The 21,001-nt window shown below is 43.4% G+C and overlaps 1 protein-coding gene across 2 annotated transcripts; it reads right to left on the bottom strand.

Annotated features, from left to right (window-relative positions):
• Positions 1-1,063: 1,063 nt before the first annotated feature.
• On the bottom strand, positions 1,064-20,807 carry YWHAB (tyrosine 3-monooxygenase/tryptophan 5-monooxygenase activation protein beta). Of its 2 annotated transcripts, none has more exons than XM_034787252.1 (6): positions 20,669-20,807; positions 10,629-10,930; positions 9,379-9,502; positions 6,422-6,585; positions 3,390-3,485; positions 1,064-2,949 (listed from the first exon to the last, which is right to left on the bottom strand). In XM_034787252.1, exons 2-6 carry the CDS (start codon positions 10,920-10,922, stop codon positions 2,893-2,895), a joined length of 735 nt encoding a protein of 244 aa, XP_034643143.1. In that variant the 5' UTR covers positions 10,923-10,930; positions 20,669-20,807; the 3' UTR covers positions 1,064-2,892. The 2 variants fall into 2 exon arrangements, with proteins under 2 accessions (XP_034643143.1, XP_034643144.1); XM_034787253.1 differs by lacking the exon at positions 20,669-20,807 and adding an exon at positions 14,623-14,722.
• Positions 20,808-21,001: the final 194 nt, after the last annotated feature.

The raw sequence follows: 21,001 nt of genomic DNA, 5'->3' as shown, positions 1-21,001 counted from the left end.
AATAGGCGCCTCTAAGCCCCAGTTAACTAGGCACTTTTGAAAAATTTACCTTATTCTATTGATCACACCAGAGGAGACGGGGGGGGGCAAAGAAGAAATGGGGGGGGGGAGACATATTTGTTAAGATCTTTTGTGTGACACAATTATAAAATAGGGGGAACCATCTACCTACTACCATTATGAAAAATGCTTAGTCATGTTTATGCATATCCCCAGATACATACAGTTTGAGGCAAAGGATTCAAACTCCATGCACAAACATTTGTCATGAGAGGTCACAGCATTAGGCTAGCTGTCCAGTATAAGTAACTTCACTGCAATGTATCCGACAGAATATGATTTGGGGAAGAATTACACTACACCTAAGCATTTTGGCAAGCTAGCATAGGTGTGAAACACAAGAAAAAAAAACCACTATTCATTTGTCAGATTAGCTTTCTTATAACCCTCTCTCCACTGACCGATCCCCACCCTTCCAAAACTGTTGAGCTCTATCTTATAGTGAGATGCAGAGCTGTGGCTTTTGTGATGAGAGATTAAATATTATTGAAAATTCCAGGGACTGATTTACAGATGCACATAGTGCTCTCAGCATCTCCTTACACAAGCACCATTAACAAGTCAGATAGGAACCTTACACTAGTACCCAGGGCAGAATCTTTTGTGTATTAGCAATCAACAGAAGAAGTCACTGCAACATATGTTGTTCATATACTGTGTTTTCAACCATTACCATACTCAATGACTCTCAGCAAATTAAATAAGGATATTTATAGGTTCATTTCTTCCTCATCTCCCCCCACATGAAAATGTACAGGCATGCACCTACCAGAATGGACATCAAGCAACAGAACCAGTGTCCTCTACTACAAAGTGAGTACTCTAGCAGAGTTTTTTCATTTTCTTAGTGAAAGGAATTATTTAAATATTTGAACCACTTAATTTCATAAGAGTCAACAAGTCACACAGAGTCCAAATTCTGGACATTACTATAATAAGGTGGTGATTCTACTACCACAATTTTCTGTTGCCACAAGTGTGACAAAGATAACAGACCACAAGGAACTGATAAAATTTTTTTTATTATTCACTTTTGAATTCTTTTACACTCTCCTGATTATTTTGTGTAAGGTGAAACTAGAACCGTTTAAAAGACATACACAAATCTAGTACATCAATAACCAGGTATTTCTTTTTTGCTATACTATTCTCACAACCACGTGTGTGCTAGCAATATAACCATCACAGAAGCAAACTTTAGGCAGAATACTGGTCAGTAAAAACAAAGCGAAAAGAGCTACCAGATATACAGACAGGCTCGGTTCCACATTCATCACTACTGCATTTATCAAGCGCCAAGTATTAACTGCACTATTTGTTCAGCTAGTAGAGGGGAGTTTTAAAATCAGTGCATGAAATTCTCTCTCCAGCAGACAGATGGACAGACAAACAGATGGATTCTACAGCTAGGTGAAATGGTAGAGGGATGATACTGTGAGACTGATAGATGAATATTCCTAATCTTTTCCACTGCATTATTCATGCAACTCTTATTAGGTCTTATTTGACTGGACCTGATTGGGAACACAACTAAATGAGGATATTTGGAGTTCTAATATCACAAGTTCCTAACAAGCATTATAAATGTGTAAAGTCTGCATTCCAGTAAGAAATAATGGGAAATCTTGAAAATTTTAGGTAATACCAGGAACTGGCTTAAAGTGGCAGACATTAAGAGCTGAAGACTACAGCAGCACTGACAACTCTCAAACATCTGAGTGAGAGACCTGTCCACTAGCACACATCTCTCTCCATCACCCTATTACTTATAATCCACAAATAATGGAACACATGTAGGAGTCCAGAAATGTTTTAATGAATTTAAAAGCAGGTGAGAGGGTGAGGATGAACATCAACTCAATGGGAGGAAGATTTCTATAAAGTGAATTCAAAGATGGCAGAGTGGAATATTAGAAATTTTTCCAGATCGAGTTTGGAGTGGGAATACCCAAAGAGATTTTAATTCTCCTAAGTGAAATGCAATCTTTGTATTATTTTACTTTTAACAGTATTACCCAAAAACTAATAAGGCCATTCATACAATATTAGTCTTTTCCTGTTGCAAGTTGACAGCAGTGCACTAAGAAATCTCACTACTAAAGAACAGTCCAAGTTGTAACAAAGTAATTTATTGCAGTGGGAAGGGGTTTTAGTCATGCATGTTTTATGAGCACTGGACCATTTTTCAAAGCCAAACCCCAATTATTTGCCAATGTAGTTTGGAAATCAGGCTGCTAAACTCCCAAAAAACTGAACTCTCAGAAAGGTCAGATTACTTAGAATGAGCTTTTGACTGAAAGCGGTGCACCACACTTGGTTAAAAATGTCTATAGAGTGTGCCTGTTAAAGTAATTCACTGAAGTGTGTAACTGAACTGGAATGCCATACAATGGATTGTTTTCCTTCCATGCCCCAGTGTCACAATATAATTTTTATAACTTTCTGTACAACTTTACAACAGAATTGTACTTCGACTATTTTGGTGCCAGATTAAGCTTTCCAGAGTTACATAATTAATGTCTAGTTTCTACCAGGAAGAGTTTTGTAAAGTCAACTGCAATCACAAAACCCTTAATCACAGTGCTGAGTTAAAAATATAAACACGGTAATCATAACTGCAAATGTTCATAATAAGAAAGTTCAGAATGCAGTTGTAGAACCAATCTCCGTTTTAAGTACACAAAACACCAACCAATTGTTTTTACCCCACAGACAGTTTTTGCTACGTTGAGGTTGTGAAAGTCGATGTACTATTCTTTTTGCTTGTCGCACAAAGGGATATATGTGTAGGATACAGAGTGACATTGAACATATAGTGAAGCGTGACAGCCATTAGTTCTCTCCCTCCCCAGCATCCCCTTCATCTCCCTGGTTTTCCGAGGTCCATAGCTGTAAGAAAATACAAACAACATGTTTATGCTGAAAGCATGCAGTTAATTACGTTTGTCAGGAAAGGGGAGATGGGGTAATTAGCTGTAGGTTGTGCAATTTTCTTAATGGAAGAATATTAAATGGTTGAATTTAGTGGCAAAGATAAAGAATAATGAACTAAAAACAGAAGGCTGGATGGAGGCTTAGGAACAGAAAGCAAATGAAGTTTACAGGCAGTATGCACAGGGAGGAAAGTTAGCTTTTGGGAAACTGTCAACAAAAGTGCACCTTTCAATGACAATTGATTGCAGAAAGGCTTACTGACTTGTGCTAGTACAGCAACTGCCATTTTATTTAACATTCAAGGGCAATGGCTCTCAGATAGGTCCAATTACAGCCTAACATTTACAACAGTGACAAGTTCAAAAAGTGTAGTAGTTTGTCCCAATGATACTTACAGTAAGGTTGTCCCTAAGTAGTTGCATGATCAGAGTGCTGTCTTTGTAAGACTCTTCATTCAGTGTGTCCAGCTCAGCTATCGCTTCGTCAAACGCCTGAAATAGGCAAGACAGTTTAACAGAACAAAGACATGATTTTCAAATTCTGTGCTCAGCTGAATTCAACTGCATCTACACAATTTTTTTCTTAAAATTTTCCCATATTATATTTAAAATTCAGTGACCCCCCCCCCCCCCCCAAATCCAAACAACATCATCTAACGGAGTATTTTTTCTTTCCCAAAAAAGTACCAGCCATGCTCAACTGCAACGAAGTGAAGACAAGGCCATTGGCTGACTGGAAGAATTCTATTTTGTTACATGAGTTTTAAGATTAATTCTTGGACCAGCCCTACTTCCCAGGCCAGCACTGAATACTCAAGAAGTGAATGTGCTCACTCTCACAGAACGGACTGCTTCACATAGCTCAAAAGCAATCCGGCCACCCAATTAAAAAGCAGCATTGTCAGACAAGTTCCTTAGAGCAGGGGTCGGCAACCTTTCAGAAGTGGTGTGCTGAGTCTTCATTTATTTACTCTGAGTTAAGGTTTCAGGTGCCAGTAATACATTTTAACTTTTTTAGAAGGTCTCTTTCTATAAGTCTATAATATATAACTAAACTATTGTTGTATGTAAAGTAAATAAGGTTTTTAAAATGTTTAAGAAGCTTCATTTAAAATTAAATTAAAATGCAGAGCCCCCCAGATCAGTGGCCAGGACCCGGGCAGTGTGAGTGCACTGAAAATCAGCTCACGTGCCGCCTTTGGCACGCATGCCATAGGTTGCCTACCCCTGCCTTAGAGTGTCTTCACTAAAAATGGAGAACTCAAAGGATTGAATTAGAGGTAGTGGGCATGTAGAGATAAAGCTGAAAAACTGGAGGTATCTTCAGGTTCATATCTGCTGCACATAGAAAGGCAACTAAAGAAATAGGAAACAGTGTGACAGTTGAAGAAACAATGTACATTCCACTAAAGACTAATACAGTAATTCCTCGCTTAACATTGTATTTATGTTCCTGAAAAATGCAACTTTGAGCAAAACGATGTTAAGCGAATCCAATTTCCCCATAAGAATTAATGCAAATAAGGAGTTTAGGTTCCAGGGAAATTTTTTTCACCAGACAAAAGACATATATATATATATATATATATATATATATATATATATATATATATATATATATATATATTTATTTTACACACACACAGTATAAGTTTTAAACAAACAATTTAATACTGGTACACAGCGATGACGACTGTGACGCTTGATTGAGGTGGTGAAGTTAGAGGGTGAGATATTTCCCAGGGAATGCCTTACTGCTAAAGGATGAACTAGCAATCGGCTGGGCCCTCAAGGGTTAAGACATTGTTGTTAATGTAGCCTCACACTCTACAAGGCAGCACGAACGGAGGGAGGGGAGACAGCCTGGCAGACAGAGTGTGAGTCAGTGAGAGAGATGTGCATTGCCCCTTTAAGTACGCTGACTCCACTCTAAGAACACTGCCTTTTAAAATAGATCAGCAAGTTGAGACAGCAGCTCCCGCCAGCAAGCTCTGTCTGTCCTTATGTCCCCCCTGCTCTTTGGAAATGGGGTAAGCAGGGTGCAGGAACAGGGGGAGGGGGACACCCTGACATCAGCCCCCCTCTCTTCCCCACCCCCCGCACAGCAAGCAGAAGGCTCTGGAGAGCAGCTCATGGCAGTGGGGGAAGGGACAGCTGGACTGCTGGCAATTGATAGCCTGCTGGGCGGCTGCTGCACAGGGAATCTTAGGGGAACAGGGAGCTGATAGGCGGGCTGCCAGTCCACCCTGGTTCCAAGCCCCCACCAGCTAGCTCCAACAGGCTGCTCTTCCTGCAAGCAGTGGACAAAGCAGGCGGCTGCCAAATGACTTGTAAGGGAGCATTGTGCAACTTTAAACGAGCATGCTCTCTAATTGATCAGCAACGCAACAATGTTAACCAGGACGACTAAGGGAGGAGTTACTGTATGACATAGTTGCCACCAACTTGTTTTATAAAATCTTCCATCAAAGTCCATGCAGCATGTTTGGTTGCTGCCATGAATAAGGCCCCCTTTTCTATTTAAATATATTTCTATCACAAACATAGCCACATTTCTAAAGCAGATTGATTTACAACCCAATAACTTAAAAGCAGAACTAACAGTAGTAAGTGCATTGCAAGGGAAAAATCTCTTCTTGCTACAAAATATTAGGCCCCTAAACAAAGTGCACTGTACGTATATGCTAAGTAACTCTGAATGCCGTCATTATCCAAGATGTTACTTGACAGTTTTCAATTGAAGCAAGTAGAGGTGAACTAATAAAAATACCACATGGAGCTATTCGTCTCTCAGAAAGATATTCGGTCTAATCTTAAGGAGAGGTAAAAAAAGAAAAAAATAACTCATTTGTGATCTATTTGGGCACAATTAAACCATCAAATAGTTTGCCATGCCAATCAAACCAAAACGGTTCTGGCCTCTGGAGAGAGATTGCAATGTTACGGGTCATGAATGGAAAGCACTGGTAAAGTCACACTGGAGAAACTGCCACATCAAATTTTCGAAATATGCTCAACTAAAGACAGTGTTATTAGTTTCAGTTTTAGGGGTTTTAGATTAATGCAAACATTAAATTTCCAAAGCAAGTATTTTCTGGGAGAATCCTGTGAAAGTGTGAAGAGGGCAGCTTGTCTTATTCCTCACAGGGTAACTTTCAATAGTTAATTGACTATTATGCTTTTGCTAGCTTATGTGAAAATATATTAAGATACAGATATTCATGTGAAAGGAGGCCAGCACCTCTGAGGCAGGTATCCTCCCGCTGACAGAGTACTCCTGAAGGAGAATCTAGTTGCTTTTAGAAGAACAGATCACTCAAACCTACCTTCAGAGGTACTAATGTACATCTTTAATAGTTTTTGCCTTCAATAGTTTCCTCCCCCGCTGCCCCCCCCGAAAAAAATATTGATAAGAGGAGTCTGCTTACCGTCTTTGCCAGACTACAGGCTTTTTCAGGGGAATTTAATATCTCATAATAAAAGACAGAGAAATTGAGAGCCAGACCAAGCCGAATGGGGTGTGTAGGTTGCATCTCTTTCTTGCTAATTTCAAATGCCTCCTGGTAAGCCTGCTGAGAGTTTGATACTGTTGCTGCAAAAAGCGATTTCAGTAAGATTAATGCATGGTAAGTCACTGTGTATTTAATACAAGGATTATTTAACACCACCTTAGTCTGGGCAATTTAGAAACTTTGGACATCAGGTAACAATTCCAATTAGAAGGTTAATAAATATCCACATGTAAAAAACAAGCACAGAGAGATTTCCTTCAATAATTTTAATGGTAAAACTCTACTGATAAAACTAAGCTACTAATGCAGGAGTGCTCATAAGATTTAAAATGCAACAATTCATACCAAGATTAAAAAACCATCAGACATAGTTGTGGTTAGTACTGTTGAACTCCAACTGCATTGTGTTTAAAAGCTAGAAGCCAACAGAGGAACAGGAAATAGTTCTGGAAGGTAAACGCTGAAGAAAACTAATGAGCCATTCCCTAATGCTTCTGAGAAGGAAGCGTCCAAGAGGTAACCTCTTGTCCTGAACTCCATAGGTTAAAAATTGGGAGCACTGAGGAACTATGAGTCCCCTTCCCCAGGCTGATGGGTAGCACAACAAGCTCTAGAGGGACTGTCTAAGCCAGGGATGGGCAAACTATGGCCCGTGGGCTGGATCCGGCCCATCAGGGCTTTGGATCCAGCCTGTGGGATTGCCAGCCCCGTGGCACAGTGAGGCTAAGCCATGCTCCCTGCCTGCCCTGGCCCCACGCCACTCCCAGAAGCTCTGCCTGCTGCCCTTGCTTGCAGGCACAGCCCATCGCAGCTCCCATTGGCCGGGAACAGGGAACCACGGCCAATGGGTGCTTCAGGGGAGGTACTCGCAGGCGAGGGCAGCGCGTGGAGCCCTTTGCCCCACCTCCCCCAGGGGCTGCAGGGACATGGTGCTGGCCACTTCCAGGAGAGGTGCAGAGCCAGGGCAGGCAGGCAGCCTGCCTTAGCCTCACTGTGTGCTGCTGCCACCCTGAAGCCACTCAAGGTAAGCGGCGCCGGGTCGGAGCCTGCACCCTGCTGCCCCCAGCACTCCAACCCCCTGCCCTGAGACCCCTCCCGCACCCCACCCTGCAACTCAACACCCTTCACTGAGTCCCCTCCTGCACACCACACCCCTTCTCACACCCTCTCCCGCACCCCAACCCCATGCCTCAGCCTTACATTCATGGCCCATCATGCAATTTCCCCACCCAGATGTGGCCCACGGGCCAAAAAGTTTGCCCACCCCTGGTCTAAGCCCTATGATCCTGCTCCATGAACTGCACTGACTGCCCACTGGCTTCCAGGCAGAGTTCAAGGTGTTAGTTTTAACCTAGAGAACTCTAATTGGTTTAGGACCTGGTTACTTGAGAGTCCACCTATCAAAATGTGATACCACACTTGCAACCAGTGAAGTTACTTCCGCTAGATCCCCTGATATAATTAGGAGGGTACTACCAGCAGGGCATTTTCCAGGAGGAAATAATGCATTCCTCCTCTCAGGCTACCAGATCCTGGATTTGCTGAACTTTCAAACAGGTGGCAAAACCTTTTCAGGGATGGGAGACATTTGGGGACAGAGTAGGTTGAGGGATGGCAGTGTGTTTGGCTTGATGTTAATTACAGTGGCTCATGTATAATGTGTTTTTTTTGGGGGGGGGAAGGGGGACGGTTTGGTCAGAGCTATGATGATGGCAGACCACGTGCCAGCTCATGCCAAAGCCCCAGGCCTATTCACTTGTGTATTAGTATAGATCAAAGTGATTGTTAAATGTATAAGAGTATATTTGATGTTTAAACTTCATGAAAACTAACTGGATGTTACTTGCATTGTTTTCACTTATCTGTATCCTTTTATAACGTAGTAGCAACATTTACATTGTGTATACCCTTGTAACTAAATAACCCATCAAATGAGAAAGAAGCGTTATAGAATGCAAATGAAGAACTCTAACAGAAAAAAGTTAATTTTAAAGCAAGTGCTCATTGTGTGAGATGATGAGAGATCAAAGACTCAAAATGCATTCCTCAGTCTGTCATCAAAGAAAAAAAACACGTGGGTAGTGACACTGTCAGCTTGTTTCCTGTGAGAAGAAGCTATAGTATGGATTCAAGGAAAGATTCTGCACCTTTGGTCTGCTGGGACTAGTACAGGGAAATGTACTAGATGCAAAGCAAGGATACCCAGGCTGTCTCTGGGGATCTCGAAAAGACTTTCTGGAAACTGGCAGTTTATTACATCACTGCCACCATTTGGCATTACAAACTGTGACTAACCTGTGCATATATTTTACCTGTTTTAACCTCTCAATAACACATTTCCTTTTCGTAGCTAATAAGCCTTTAGTTAGTTTACTATATAATTGGCTACCAGCATTGTCTTTGGTGTAAGATCTAGAGTACCAACTGATCGGGGGGAAGTGACCTGTCTCTCAGGCCTGAGGGCAACCTTATGTGGTGTGATTTTTGGTTTAAGAGACCTTTTCTCACAAAGTCCAGTTTGTTTGGGTGGTAAGATAGACTGGAGAGTCTAAAGGGAGTATCTGTGACTCCGTGGTAAGACCCTGATAGTGATCCAGGAGTTCACATAGGTCACTGACTTGGTGAAATCTAATTATAGAACACACCACCAGCTTGAGGTATCTGCCCTGTTTTCTGACAGTCTGCCCTGAGGAAGGCACTCCAGATAGCATGACAAGAGCAAGTAGCACAATGCTTGTTTTCAATAGTTAGTGAATGTTGAAATCTATATAAATACGCCTCACTGAGAACAGAAACATTTCTCTTCATACTGCTTAGTGGCCATTTGACTTCTGATCGGTGTGAGTGTGTGTGTAGATTTTAACTCTACCTACTTTGTTTGCTGTCCCCAGATGCCACCTCTGAAAGATATCTGAAGTAATCGCCTTTCATTTTCAAATAGAAGACCTTGCTTTCTGGCTGTGTGGCATTGACAATAAGGTACTTATCCAAGAGTTCCTGAAAGAGGAAGCATCACAGAATTACACAAATGCTTTTGTCATGAAAGCCACAAGAGTGATAAAGCTTTAACCACCATTGTAAGTATTAGCATTTAACATGCTAATGCAACTTCTAAGTGTACACACATGAAGTTTATTATCCACTACAAAAGCTTGGAGAAAAATCCACTGGGGAGCAGGAAACTTTCCTGGTTGAGGACCTATACCATTCATTTCTGCAAAATTTCAGCTCTCAAAAAGTTGATAGCCCTCCTGATTGCGAGGACAGCCTTTCATATGCAAACTGACGCAGTGCTGTGTTCATGAGTCCACAGGTACAGCGCTCCAGGGCCTCCACTGCTATTCATAATTTTGCTGCTGTTTGGCAGAGTGAGATTCACAAGAGTCTGATTACTTTCACTGCTGCTGTTTAGAACAGTGGACAGCAATGAAGTGGTCTAAAGCTATGAGTAGCAATGGAGGCTGCACTTGCGTATTCAGAGGAAGAGGAATCAAAAATGGTTGCGAGAGGAGTACCAGGAACTCTCTCCTCTTCACATGCAATAGGGTCTTGACTAGGCAACCACAAAAAGCAGAATCCCTCCACCTCTAACTTCAAAGAAGCCAGGAAACTGGTGTGGGTGAAAATGCTAGCTCCTCTCCTGTCCATAAAATATGGGTAGAGGCTTCAAATTTCTGGTGATTAAAATACATAGGAGCATCTATCACCCACTCCCCCTCACCCCCACCACCGAACAGGAACAGCACCCTAAGAATCCCAGCACCTGAGTGTAAGTGATGGGCTTCTTGCCAGGGCAGTTGGCCACAGCTCCTTCTGGTGTCTTACCCCTCTCCCCCAATCATCTTCCATATTAATCTCTGCCTAACAGGTTTTGTGCCTTTGGCTAGTAGATTTTTTTTGTTTTGTTTTTATATTTGATAGATAACACTAAGATAAACTGAATATAGTTACATGGAAGAAACTAGAATACTCAATTACTACACCCAGCCAAGTTCTTTACCCAGAGCCATAAGAAATTATCTTCCTGCCTGGATCTTTAGCATCTCAGTAAGTAAGGCTCCTTAAGCCTCCCCGGAAATTGCTGCAATGCTAACTACTGTTATTTTTGCTGCTGGATTATTACCAGAACATCATTGCAGATATCCTGCAATTCAGCCTCAATTTTCTCACGATACTCTCTTCCCATCTGCTGTTTCTTCTCATTCCTCTCTGTTTTCTGTTCAATGCTGGAAATTACACGCCAGGAAGAGCGACGGGCACCAACCACATTCTTATAGGCAACAGAGAGTAGATTCCTTTCTTCATTGGACAGTTCATGTCCTTGTTCAGTGACAGCCTTCATAGCAGCAGCCATGTCATCATAGCGCTCAGCCTGTTCGGCCAGTTTGGCTTTCTGTACCAGCTCGCTTTTATCCATAGTTATTCCTTAAAAGGAGAAAAAATAATTTATCTTGATTGCACAGGTTGTGGAAAACGAATGCTAAAGGTAAAAAGGGATGCGGTATAAGTCATGATCTTTAATAAGTGGGAAGTCTGTCTTCTTCCTGATCAATGTAGTGAGTTACTAGCAGGAGTTTAACTTTGTATTTTGGTTATTTCACTAAGAGCAGCATAGACTCATAGGACTGGAAGAGACCTCGAGAGGTCATCTAGTCCAGTCCCCTGCACTAGACCATCCCTGACAGGTGTATGTCCAACCAGTTCTTAATCTCCAATAATGGAGATTCCACAACCTCCCTAGGCAATTTATTCAAGTGCTTAACCACCCTGACCGTTAGGAAGTTTTTCTTAATGTCCAACCTAAACCTCTCTTGCTGCAATTTAAGCCCGTTGCTTCTTGTCCTGTCCTCAGAGATTAAGAACAATTTTTCTTCCAACTCCTTGTAACAACCTTTTATGTACATGAAAGCTTATGTCCCCTCTCAATCTTCTCTTCTCCAGACTAAACAAACCCAGTTTTTTCCAATCTTCCCTCACAGGTCATGATTTCTAGACCTTTCATCATTTTTGTTGCTCTTCTCTGGACTTTCTCCAATTTGTCCACATCTTTCCTGAAATTTGGCACCCAGAACTGGACACAATACTCCAGCTGAGGCCTAATCAGCATCTTCTGTAACATTTAAGAATCACAACCAATCACACTCCTGGAAGAACGTGAACACTACCTTTTCAAATGTGACATTAATATTGATGTTATGTCCAATCATATTAGTCTCCCTCCTCCCCCGCCGACAGACTTCTCCAATCCTATCATAATACCATGTCCCCAATCTAATAATACCAGAAGTCTGAGAGAAAAGGCTGCATGTTCAAACACTTGCCAAAAAAGAAAACCAGAACTTTTTCATGTTATTGTATCTTCTAGTACTCTTCCATGACAGGAATAATGTTCTTAGAGCAGGAGTATCTGAAACACTGGACAGCTCCTGCTGTCACTGAACAGCCCTTTTACTTTGATGTAAAATGCAGTGCTTTTGTGGATACTTAAAACAGCAAAATAAAGCTGTAGTGTTTGGTAGCAGAGAAAATGTTTTATACTGCCCTGCCAGGAATATTATTTCTTATATCTGTGTTTCTCTACACGAGATTTCTGAGACAATCAACCCTGCTATCCTGCAGCATTTTCAGTGTCAACCATATTTTAATACAGAGATTGAGGGAGAAAGGATGTGGCCCACATGACAGTCATGCAATTGTAAAGTAATTGCTTACATGGAAAGAAACATTCATCTTTTTTGAAATGCAATTTAGCAGCTGGAAATAAGGTCAGACATATGCTATGTGACCAGCCAACTCTCCACTGAACACAGTTTAAGAACTTCTGCCTTAGGACAATGGATGCTGAAGTTAGTAAGGAAAATGTGGTTCTCAAACTTTTGTACTGGTGACCCCTTTACATAGCAAGCCTCTGAGTGCGACCACCCTTATATAAAAATGTGTTTTTAATTTATATTTAACACTATTATAAATGCTTGAGGCAAAGCGGTGTTTGGGATGGAGGCTGACAGCTCACGACCCCCCATGTAATAGCCTTGTGACCCCCTGAGGGGTCCCGACCCCAGCTTGAGAACCCCTGCACCAGCTTGACAAGGACTAGCACAAGTACGTATATGCGAGCAGGGGAAATCATACCCTTAAGTGCACAGTGTAGACATAGCCTTAATAAATATACTGCCTAGTAAAACTGTAAGTTGAAAAGACAGATCAGTCAAATAGCAACATTTTTTGGTCATTACAACCAGCATGAACCAGTTCAGATGAACTAGTGATGTAGAGATGCAGTGCTCTGTATTCCAAGGCAACAATATTCTACCACCTTCTTGCCACATCCCAAATTGCTAGACTTCTAATTATGAAATGAATTCAATTTACATGCTTAACACAGTAACTAGTTCACAGCTGGGGACCCCCAAACTTTCACTGTTAATTTGAAGATCAAAGTATGTCTATATAAACAGTGTTTTATAGTGTATGAAACCCAGCCATAAATACTAAAATATCTCACACAACTGTATGACTCCAATTTCCTCAACCTGCACTGCCTCTTGAGACATTTCCATTGTAGTCAGCTCTAGGTTTACCACAAGCAGTTTACACAATACCATTACCATATGATTTGGATTTTTGTTTTGAAAAGTAGTCTGCATGCTGAAATTTAGAGACAAGTATTCTCAGGCAGTTTGCATTTTGTCATTTAAAAAGTGTGTGTTATATTTTGTCTATAATTTTCCAGCAGCACAGCACAAGTAGTGCTATGGATCGCAAAACAAATTACCTGTGCAGAGTTCAGTTTAGGAACTGTGGAGAGTTTATTAACATGATGCTAATATGATATATTTATCTTTAAATGCAAGTCCCTTCATGGCAGTCAGTGGGTTCACTTAAGGGCACATAAGGAAAACCACAGAGGGAATAGGGAAGGCATAAAAAGTACAGAAGAAAGTCTGACAAAATTGACCGTTCAGCCCAAACACTAGTACAAGACATACAAAACATTCTCTATCCTTAGTTATTTGACTGTCTAAATCAGAGGTGGGCAAACTATGGCCCACGGCCCACCAGGGCTTTGGATCCAGCCCGTGGGACTGCCACCCCCATGGCACTGCGGGCACCGCAGCACTCCTGGAAGCGGCCGGCATCACGTCTCTGAAGCCCCTAGAGGGGTGGTGGGGGTAGAGGGCTCTGGACACAGCCGTCGCTTGCAGGCACCGCCCCCGGCAGCTCCCATTGGCCGGGAACAGGGAACCGTGACCAACGGGAGCTTCAGGGGAGGTACCCGCAGGCAAGGGCAGCATGCGGAGCCCTCTGCCCTCCCTCCCCCAGGAGCCACAGGGACGTGGTGCCAGAGCGACACGAGGCCAGGGCAGGCAGGGAGCTGATCTTAGCCCCACTGCGCACCACTGCCACCCCAGAGCCGCTCCAGGTAAGCGGTGCCGGGCCGGAGCCAGAACCCCTCCTGCACTCCACACCCTAACCCCCTGCCTTGAGCCCCCTCCCTCACTCCGCACCCCTCCCTGCCCTGAGCCTCCTGCCGCACCCCTCCTGCACCTCAACCCCCTTCCCTGAGCCCCCTGCTGCACCCCACTCCCCTACTGCACCCCAACCCCCTGGCCTGAGCCCCCTCCCATACTTCGCACCCCAACCTCCTGCCCCAGCCCTACATTCATGGCCCTGCAAGCAATTTCCCCACCCAGATGTGGCCCTTGGGCCAAAATGTTTGCCCACACCTGGTCTAAATTATGTGTACATCTTAAAGACAGCTCATACTACTTACTAAAAAAGTTTGACTTACTCAATAAGAACTTCATTAATTGTGTATATTTGTACCAGAGTTTGAGATGCCAGTGTTGGAGCCTCAATTTATGCATTGATTTGACTATTTTAACTTGTCCTAGAATCTTTCATTGTTAGTAGGATTGCTACAAAAGTATGAAGTGCTGTTCAATAAAACAAATTTAACATAAGAATTCAAATACCACAGTGTTTTCTTCCAATAAGAAAGGCATTGCCCCACACCAAAATGTGGATAATCTGGCAGTACACACCTACCATCACTCTCACTCAAGGATTTGCTGTATAAAGGAACACTGTTAGAGTCTTGATTCTCCATTGCTTACCTTGTTAGAAGCTTGGAGAAGGGCTTTGCAGAGCTATGATGGCTTGAGCTCCATAAGAGGGAAGTGTTTGCCAGAAGGAAAAAAAGACACAAGGAAAGGAGTGATGTTCGAAAAAAAAACAAAAAAGCCACTATCAGTTATAGCTGGTCCCTCCCATAAAGGAGCTGAAAGCTATGTCCTTCCTAACAATATATTAGTGTGCCACAGCCTGGAACAAGCATCCCTGCGATGCCTGGGCTGGACACGTTCGTAGGCCACAAGTGGAAATCACCAGTGGCCATTACCTGCAATTAAGAGCAGTACATTCAACGACATGTGTAGTGAGAGACTGACAGGAATTGTCTAATGTAGCACTGATACTTTTTTGGGGGGAAGGGTGCTGTTGCAAGTCACAGCCATGGGGAACAGTTCTGAGAACAGGGCTTGTTAGTTCTAAGTAGAAGGTGAGAGACATTAGTGGCAGATTTAAGAGCCTGCCAAACGAGGGCTTAGAACCCCTCCAAAAGGTAATGATTGCACACTATCTCTGATCAAGAACGCCAGTAACCAGTGTTCAAAGCCAGTAAGCACTCAGATACTAGAACTTTGAATCTAACACTCCTACGTATTAGCCACTGAAGCCATCACCCTACTTCCCATTCCTGCGAGCTGAGATAATATCTAGGTCCTGTCTAGCCTAGGTTCCAACACCACAACCAGCTCAAATGATCTTAAAGGTATTGAACTGTGTCTACAAGGGAATTAAAAGGTTTCAACTGAGTTTGCTTGCTCATGTAGACATGGCCTGGATTGGACTTTTTATTAATAACTGTAGTGCCAGAGGTAGGTATCTGTAAAAGACACTAGTTCAGGGGTCGGCAACCTATGGGACGTGTGCCAAAGGCGACACACGAGCTGATTTACTGTGGCATGCTGCTGCCCGCCTGGGGTCCCCACTGCCAGCCCCACTCAGCCTGCTGTCGGCCTGGATGGACGGAACCCCGGGCCACTGGCCCGCTCAGCCCGCTGCCAGTCTGGGGTTCCATCCGCCGGTCCCTGTAAATGTAAAATGTATTACTGGCACATGAAACCTTAAATTACAGCGAATAAATGAAGACTTGGCACACCACTTCTGAAAGGTTGCCAACCCCTGCACTAGTTTACAGCTATCCCTGGCTCCTTTGGGTGAGAGGGGAAGTAAGGAGCGGGAGAAAGGCAGTCATTTTAGAAAGGGCACCCAAGGTCAAAGTAAACCCACAGGACTTGCAAGCAAGGACAAAGGTGGTGAATTTGGGATTTATGTAAATTTTAGTGACAGTTGAGATAAAATGTTTAGACACTCAGCATTCCCCACCAGATTACAAGCCCTCTATGATAAATCATATTTTAGGCCCAAGCTACCTGACAGCGATCATGCCTGCTTTTATAGGCTTTACTGCTTCCAACCTTCAAGAGCTATTCAAGACCAACAGTCAAATCAGATCAGATGTAACTGCATTTAAACACTGTAGAAAACAGATGAAAAACTGGCACTGAAAAATATCTGATTTACAATATATATTGAACTGGCAAAGCAGTACTAATAAGCCTTCATTGTCCTGAAGTTTGCTTTCAAATGACCTGTTCTTTTGATGCTAAATAGGTCATTGATCCTTTTTTATAGTTTTAATGCTTGTTATGTAGAAATAATTAGACAAATATTTCTCCATTAGAAAAGATTTGGGAAAGAAAGGAGTGCAATTATTGGTTTGCCATATACATCAATAAGGAGTCAGACAGAAAAGTTGGTCAATACACTAACCTTTCACTTTTGGAGAAGTTAGTTTAAATCTAGTTGGTCACAAGGGATAAGTTTGGTAGTTTCAGACTCATATGCATTTATTCCCATCACAAAACTGCTATAAAATTTAGTACTGGAAGAGCAGAAGAATAGTATTGGAGATATTTGCAGATTTGCTTACCAAAAGCGAACAGTATCTCAACATATCTTATTTGGTTTTAGCTAGTGACATTAATGCAGCAATTCACCCCAAAATGTAAAATCCATGTCAATTACATGGCATCCCACACTTCAGTTCCATAAGTTTGGAGCCTACATGGGTATTCAAAAGGAGACAATTGCCTCCAAAACAAAGGGAAAGGCTTCCTTCATAATGCAGTCATGTGCATGCTAATGCAAGAACAACTACAGTATTGACAAGAGACAGTTTGGATGATGCAGATGATATCCACCATGCAGCTCACATAGCAGGCACCACTGCTGATGGGTATTCTTTAAATCAGTGCATTCCTCAGCTCCCTACAAATTAAATACAAGAAGCCTGTTTGCCTTTTAATACCTTTTATTTTTTTCACTTAGCTAGAGTTGTGTTCTTTATCTTGACCTAGGGATTTAGGAGTGGTGAGGAAGAACACTGGAAACTAAATATAGATTATTCACTGACATCAGCATTTCTCATTAATTTCCTTTCCACAAAGAAAAAAATCCATTCATCACTCCAAGCTGATGGAAATAAAGTGCTCCCCCCATGGTATTACATATTATTAAAAAGTGACATATCAGGAAATTGTACATTTCCAGTAAGATTTTACCCAAACACAGAAAGCTAGGTTTCTCCTTGATCACCATCAGGTTGACCAGTAAGATTAGTAAAATGCACTTTCCATATTCTATGGCTTTAAACAGGTAGCATAATACATGGAATATCCTCTCCGACCTTATGTCATGCAGCCTCACTCTCTTCCAAAACCTTCAACAAAACTCATTTCTTTCAGTTAGCTTTCCAATGTGCCCACCACCTAGGGTGACTAGATAGGAAGTGTGAAAAATCAGGATGGGGGAGGTGGGTAATAGGTGCCTGTATAAGACAAAGCCCCAAATATCAGGTCTGTCCCTATAAAATTGGGACATCTGGTCACCCTTCTGCCACCCCAAACACTGCTCCAAATCTTCATTAAAACTTTGGGAGAAAAAACTGACAATAAGCCAGCCTTATGAGCTCTTTCTGCACAATCACCTTCCTATATATACACAACCCTTTTCCGACATCTTTTTGTCACCCCTTGCTATGTTATTTACTTTGGGCTTGTCCTAACAGGGAAGTTACGGTGAAATAAGTTAGGCTGTGAATTTAGAATCATAGAATATCAGGGTTGGAAGGGACCTCAGGAGGTCATCTAGTCCAACCCCCTGCTCAAAGCAGGACCAATCCCCAGACAGATTTTTGCCCCAGATCCCTAAATGGCCCCCTCAAGGATTGAACTCACAACCCTGGGTTTAGCAGGCCAATGTTCAAACCACTGAGCTATCCCTCCTCCCCTAAAAAATTGAAAGCCCAATAGCTATTCCACTCTAGCTCTGCACTTTAGGGTACCTTTACACAGCAGTCGGGAGGTGTGACAGCAGCAAGCATAGGCATTCCCAAACTAGCTTTGATCTAGCTAGCTAGCTAAAAATAGCATCAAAGCCATGGCAGCACAAGCACAGGCTAGCCATTGAGTGCAAGCCCTCTGAGACACTAGATATATATATTCGGGTGACAAGCCCATGCCACTGCAGTTTCACTGCTATTTTTAGTGGACTAGCTAGAGCCAGCTATGGCTACAGTCACATCTCCTAATTGCTGTAGAGATATACCCTAAAAGTGTGTCTTTTTGCAGTTTAGTTTAATCCACTTCTAAAGTCGATTAAACTAAACTGGACAAAGGCACCCTTACTGCAGAATAAAAGTGTCCATATGTGGAGCTAATGCAGAATAGGTATTGTACATTAGCTATTCCAGGCTATTTCCCCATGTAGACAAGTCCTTAGATTGGAAACTCCTTGGAGCAGGGACCTGTCATTCTGTCCAAACTATTATGCACATCTATAGTGCTGTATAAATAAAGGACAGTTACAAGTGGAAACAGGAATGTATATAATGTACTTAATCTGGTTAGATTTTTGTTCCAACTACTATAATCATTTTTGGCTAGGGTCCACATTAAAGTAGTGAGTTTCCCAAAAAACCTCTTCCCTCAGGTGTAAAATTCATGCCAAAATAAATGTGTTCGTATTACAGCAAATCACCTTCACTTATATTAAAGTGAAAATATTTCTATTACAAGATGGGATAAGGCTGAGGCAAAATAAAAAGCCATACCACTACAACGTTTTAGTTTTAATGTAATGTGTATTGGGGTGCTAGCCTTCTTTCTCAAGAACATAGTTCTAAACCTTATTTATGTGACAGTTGTGCCATCCAACTCAGTCTAATCCTAGTCTGCGCACATAAAAATTACACTCTTAGTCTGCTCTGCTTAAAGGATAGCGAGAACCAGAATAGCAATGATATTGCAAGTCAGAAGATGGTGCACTGACAAAACTGAGTGTGCAAGTCTGCACCAGACCCCATCTGCTTTAATGGTGTTTCACTTTGCCCATATCAAATTAACTCAAAATCTAAATATAGTTACATGGCCAGGACACTTCACTTGCAATCAGCTATTTGCTAGTTGCCCACCACTTTGGGATCTAAGACCCAAAATTAAATAGAGTTTTCCCCTCCGGAATACAGGGGGGAGAGTTAATTTATACCTTCAAGGTTTGTTTGTTTTTTTAAATGCACTCTGTTCTGGGGAACTATCAAAAGAGATACATCCTCCTGCATAAAGAGACAGTTTGTGAGATTTCTGATTTCGGTAACCTAACCACTCCTAAAGCTATAAAAGTTTTACAGCCTTATAAATGTTTTCAAGCTACTAATGTTACACGTACAGTATAATTTAGCTTTTAAAGTATTATATATCATTCATTTGCTTCCTTGTTAAGAACAGTTACTATAATGTCAAAAAGACCAAATGAAATAAATTACTACAGTTTAGCTGGAATCTTCCCTCAGTGACAAAGTCTGCATGGCACGGATACTTTCACTATACAAGATAACATCTGTGGATTATAACCTCATCAGGGCAGTTTATGGGTTTTTCTAAAAAGTCTTACAAGTTGTGCCTGATGCCTGAAACAGTATTCTTTCCCCTAGTGCCTGCCTACATTTAGTTCTGCTTTGTGCCACAGCAGAGGCTAGTAATAAATAATATACCACCTTTATTATTTGTATTACTATAACACCTAGAAGACCTAGTCATGGACCAGGACCCTATTGTGGTAGGCACTGTATTTGTGCTCCTACACCCACATATTATTTTATAAAGATGTCAGGGCTGCATCCTTACCTCCTCCCTATTTGTTTGAAACACCACCATGAGTACCTATGTGAAAAGGGTGCTACGAAGTGCCATGGAAATTATTTCCATCTCCTGAACACAGCAAGAGATTTTTATTTAAGGTAGGCAATGCCTGCAGCATAGGAATCTGATTAGGGTGGAGCAGCATGGCGGGGAGACGGGGGGGCCCCCAACACAGGCAGTTGGGCATCCTGGCCCACGAGAAAGATCGCAGGGAGCCTTTGGAAGGAGAAGTCTAGAATCAGACTGACCCTGGAAGGGAGAGGCTCATTTTCCAGCCGGTAGGAGCCGAAGGGCCTTTGTCAATCACAGCCAAGGGAACAGCCCCTGCCAGCGACGCCTGCTGCACACAGGTGTGCGAGGCCAGGCTAGCCCTCGGGGAGAAGGTGACTCAGCCTGCGTGGGGCTGGGCTGGGAGCGCCTAGAAAAGGCGGTGCTGCCAGTTCAGGCCCTGCAGCAGCCTGGGGGAGAGGAGTGGGTCACACCGTTACCTGGGCGGCTCCACTTCCCCGCCCGGCTCCCCGGAGAGACACGAGCCATTGCAGCCGGGGGGAGGCGCCCCGTAGCGCGCCCTCGGCAGCTCCGCGGCCCGCGAAGGCCTCTGCCCGCCGCGTGCCCCTCCCACCCCGGGCCCTGCCACCCCGAGAGAGGGAGGAGCTGGGCCGGCCGAGGCTGGGGGACCTGCCCCCTCCTACTTCCGCGAGCCCTTGGGCCTGTCGGGCCGCGCAGCACCCCCTCCCCCGCGGGGAGGAGGGAAGGGGCGAGGCCCCGAGGCCTCTTCGCGGCTCCCACTCCCCGTACGCTGTCCCCGGAGCTCTGGGGATGGGCCCGAGACCCTCACCTGGCGGAGGGCTCACACCTCGGTCCCGGGCGGGTCAGGAGACTCCGAGCGCGGCGGCCGCTTCGCTACCACACACACCCTGCGGCGGCTCCAGCACCCACTTCCGGTGCTAAGCCACGCCCCTTCCGGCGCCAAGACACGGCCCATTCTCCCCATTGGTCCAGAGGGGCCGCGGTGCTGGGTGTGTGGGCGGGTGAGGAAACCTCTCGGCAGCTATGGCAACTGGGGCGGTGGAGGCTGGGTGGGTGCGCAAGGGGGGGCTAGTGCAGCTGGGGAGGCTGAGAGGGGATGGGGTAGTAGAGGGGGTGGGGTCGTGGGGAGGCTGAGAGGGGA

This window comes from Trachemys scripta, chromosome 12 (assembly GCF_013100865.1).
Source record: "Trachemys scripta elegans isolate TJP31775 chromosome 12, CAS_Tse_1.0, whole genome shotgun sequence".
Taxonomy (NCBI): domain Eukaryota; kingdom Metazoa; phylum Chordata; order Testudines; family Emydidae; genus Trachemys; species Trachemys scripta.
Note: the sequence above shows the minus strand (reverse complement) of the source record. Positions and strands in the feature narration are given on the sequence as shown.

Coding starts and splice junctions, on each gene's coding strand:
- YWHAB (XM_034787252.1), bottom strand. CDS start 10,922: ATGGATAAAAGCGAGCTGGTACAGAAAGCCAAACTGGCCGAACAGGCT. Junction 9,503..10,628: donor ATATCTGCAATGATGTTCTG/GTAATAATCCAG, acceptor TTCCTCTTTCAG/GAACTCTTGGATAAGTACCT. Junction 3,486..6,421: donor CCTGTAGTCTGGCAAAGACG/GTAAGCAGACTC, acceptor TGCCTATTTCAG/GCGTTTGACGAAGCGATAGC.